The 3,742-nt window shown below is 52.6% G+C and overlaps 1 protein-coding gene across 1 annotated transcript; it reads right to left on the bottom strand.

Annotated features, from left to right (window-relative positions):
• Positions 1 to 1,098: 1,098 nt before the first annotated feature.
• On the bottom strand, positions 1,099 to 2,034 carry LOC104332152 (olfactory receptor 14A16). The gene has a single exon (XM_009937545.2). It carries the CDS (start codon positions 2,032 to 2,034, stop codon positions 1,099 to 1,101), a length of 936 nt encoding a protein of 311 aa, XP_009935847.2.
• Between the last annotated feature and the right edge of the window lie 1,708 nt (positions 2,035 to 3,742).

Raw genomic sequence — 3,742 nt, 5'->3', positions numbered from 1 at the left:
CTGAGATGAAGCCAACGACATGAATGGAGAGATAAAGGAGGAAGAAGTACATAGGGGTTTGGAGGTGCTGGTTGCAGGCTACAGACGTGAAGATGAGGCCATTTCCCAGGAGGGCAACCAGGTAGATGCCCAGGAAGATCCAGAAGTGCAAGAGCGGCAGCTCCCATGTGTCTGCAGATGCCAAGAGGAGGAACAGGGTGACAGAGCTACGACTGGACATTTTGTGACTCTGGACATGGGCACCTGTCCAAGGAGAAAAAGACAGTGACAGTTTAGGGGAGATTTCTCTCAGGATAAAAACGTGTCATTACGCATAGAAACTCCCCTCCCTGGGCTGAAGGAGGAAGGAGTCTGCTTGTTCTCCATGACTACCAGTTGAATGATGTGGTTTGTCAGAGCTTAAAATGCAGTTTGGGCATGAGCTCTCCATGAAGATATCTCTGGGGTAGGGCCGCCAGCGTCAGTGCCAGAACAAAAATTGACCCACATCCCCAGCCCAGCCCCAGAGAGCAGGAGCACCAGAGACAAGTGGAGATACAGGGAAGAACACTGCAATGCTCCAGAAAGAGTAAAGTGAGGACAGAAAGGCATATGAGCGTGCTGCGAAGCTGCCTCCTTATGCAGTTGTTCTCACTGCCTCTCAGATGATGACACTGTAAGGGCAAGTGCTTTTAGCACCTTTTCTGGTGTCCCATGTTCCAGGAACTCTTCACTTGGAGGTCCAGCTGGCGAGGCAGTGACTCATGACCTGGACCCCATGGCTTTAGGGGGAGGGGTTCTGCTGAGTAGCAGAGGAGATCAGGGGTTGGATTGGGAATTCCATCTGCACTGCAGGTGATGACAAGGAGGTGCCCGAATCCCCCTTCCCATGGCGTTTATGGGAGCAGGTCCTTCTTCATCACTGCCTGTATCTCTGCTGCCTGGAGCTTGTCCTTGCTGAGAGTTTTTTCTCTGTCCCTGGGTCTCATCCCTGTCAATGCCCACAGAACACAACACACCTGCTGTGTACTCAGCTCTGTCCTGCAGTGTGGCCCTGCCCAGGGACATCTTTGTGGCCTGAGATAAACTCTGGGAAGTGTGCAGAGAATGGGAGGCAGATTATTGTTGGTGAAACAGCATCAGCTGGGCCATTTTCCATAGGGCATCCTTAAGCTCCTGATTCCTCATGCCATAGATGAGGGGGTTGAGTGCTGGAGGCACCGCTGAGTACATAACTGCCACCACCAAGTCCAGGGATGGTGAAGAGATGGAGGGGGGCTTCAGGTAGGCAGACACTGCAGTGCTGATAAACAGAGACACCACGGCCAGGTGAGGGAGGCACATGGAAAAGGCTTTGTGCCGTCCCTGCTCAGAAGGGATCCTCAGCACGGCCCTGAAGATCTGCACATAGGACAGCATGATGAAAAGAAAACATCCCAAAGCTAAACTGACACTAACCAAAAGGATCCCAGATTCCCTGAGGTAGGAGTGTGAGCAGGAGAGCTTGAGAATCTGGGGGATTTCGCAGAAGAACTGATTTATGGCATTGCCCTGGCAGAGTGGGAGTGAAAATGTACTGACAGTTTGCAGGGTAGCATTGAGGATCCCACTGCCCCAAGCAGCTCCTGCCATGTGGAAACAAGCTTTTAAGCTCAGGAGGGTCCCATAATGCAGGGGTCTGCAGATGGCAGCATAGCGGTCATAGGCCATGATGGTTAGAAGAGAAAATTCTGCTCCAGCCAAGAAGGCAAAGAGAAAGACCTCGGCAGCACATCCTGCATAGGAGATGGCCCTGGTGTCCCAGAGGGAGTTGGCCATTGATTTGGGAAGAGTGGTGGAGATGGAGCCAAGGTCGAGGATGGAGAGGTTGAGGAGGAAGAAGTACATGGGAGTGTGGAGGTGGTGGTTGCAGGCTATGGTGGTGATGATGAGGCCGTTGCCCAGGAGGGCAGCCAGGTAGATGCCCAGGAAGAGCCAGAAGTGCAAGAGCTGCAGCTCCCGTGTGTCTGCGAATGCCAGGAGGAGGAACTCAGTGCTGGAGCTGCTGTTGGACATTTGATCCCTCTGGGCATAGGAACACAGTCCAAGAAGGAAAAGACACTGAGAATTTAGGGGATTCTTCTCTGAGCCATTTATTGCAGACTTTTCCTCTGCTACACCCCCACCCCTTCATTTTTTAGGAGACTTTCTTTAAGCTCTGGCTGTAGCTCTGCTTGGTGCTGGCTGAATGTGCCGTGAGGAGCAGAATCTCTGCCCACAGGCTGCTGGGGAGTCCATTCTGCTCTGCAGCAGTGGCTTCATGGGCATATTGGGACTGGGGCCCGTCCTGCTGTTTGTCAGATGAAACTGCTCCTGATGGATAAGCTCTTGTCAGCATCTGCACTACCAGTGCTAAGGACCCGGGACAGCAGAAGCAGTTTGAAAGGTGTGGGGTTTTTTGACAGCTCTCCTCATCTCACCTGAGGAGTGTTCTGGGATGTCAGAAACCCTCAGCATTTCTGCTGCACTCAGGGAGAACAGAGCTGCCCAGCTGCACTGGGCTTACACCATTCTGAGATTGAGAGTTATTGCCCTCCCATGTTAACCTGAAAAGCCACCAGACTCTCCTGAGAGCAGAGGGATCCACAGAAGACCACTGAACATCTCACCCTTTCTCAATGTCTCAGCACCTCCCACACAAGGACACATGTGACTCATTTTATCACCCAACAGCATTTCCTCGGTGAGGCATAGAATCTCTGCGCTGCTTCATTGGGCCTTTCAGATAACACAATTCTGTTATGAGAAAGATTTTCATTCTTGAGGGCATCTCACAGCTTGGAAGAACACCTCAAGAAGACAGTCAAGTGTCCTAACGATGGCATCTGATTAAGAGAAGACTAGCTTGTTCCCAAGTCTCATCACTGCCCACAATCCCACAGTGTAGAGAGAACTGGGACACTTCATTCCCATGGACACACTTGCACGGGAGGACCCACAAGATCAGTGTTTGACTCTGCAGCTGAAACTCCATCCCCAGAGAGCCTGACTGAGAGAACAAGGGAACAACTTCAACACCAGACAAGTGGAGCAATAAGCAAAAATGCAGTGAGGTGGTAGCTGAAAGAGGCCAGGACAGAGGCAGCTGGGCACTCAGCACACTGCTACCCTTACCCAGCCGTGCGTGCCACCTCCCAGACACCAACATTGCCAGGCAGTTGCTCTCTGCACCTGTGCTTCTCAGAGGGAACTGTGCATGTGGCAGGAGAGCTGAACAGTAATCCCTCCTTTGACATTCCCTTTCAGATATCCCCTGGACAGCCTGGGGCAGCCCAGGCTGCACATCCACCTTCAAAACCTGCAGCCATTCTTGGGAGAAGGCAGCTGATAGGCCCTGTCCCTCTGAGGGTGCAGCAGGCAGTCCCTGCTTTGCAGCACATCCTCCTCTTCCACAACAGAGAAACTGTGATATTCCTCACGGTGCATCCCACAGGCTGGGGGTGTGCCAGTTTTAGGAGAGCTTTCCACAAACTGCAGATACATTTCCCTTCACGCAGAGACTTACCATATCAAAGGCTGATAAGATTTCTCCCCCAGTGAGCTCCAGCATCCTCCCACCCCAGACTGCCTTTAAGCTCTCTCTGACTCGTTCCTCTCCCCTCGCTGCCCCCAGGCAGTGCCCTCAGCCCTGCTGTGCTTTGCAGAGAAGCTGCTCCTGGGCAGAGCTGTCTCTCTGCAGTGCTTCTTGGTTGCCATGAGCTCACTCCATCCCAGAAGCTCAGCC

Source organism: Opisthocomus hoazin, chromosome 34, assembly GCF_030867145.1.
Source record: "Opisthocomus hoazin isolate bOpiHoa1 chromosome 34, bOpiHoa1.hap1, whole genome shotgun sequence".
NCBI lineage: Eukaryota > Metazoa > Chordata > Aves > Opisthocomiformes > Opisthocomidae > Opisthocomus > Opisthocomus hoazin.
The sequence above is the reverse complement of the archived record's forward strand: the minus strand, read 5'-3'. Positions and strand labels throughout refer to the sequence as shown.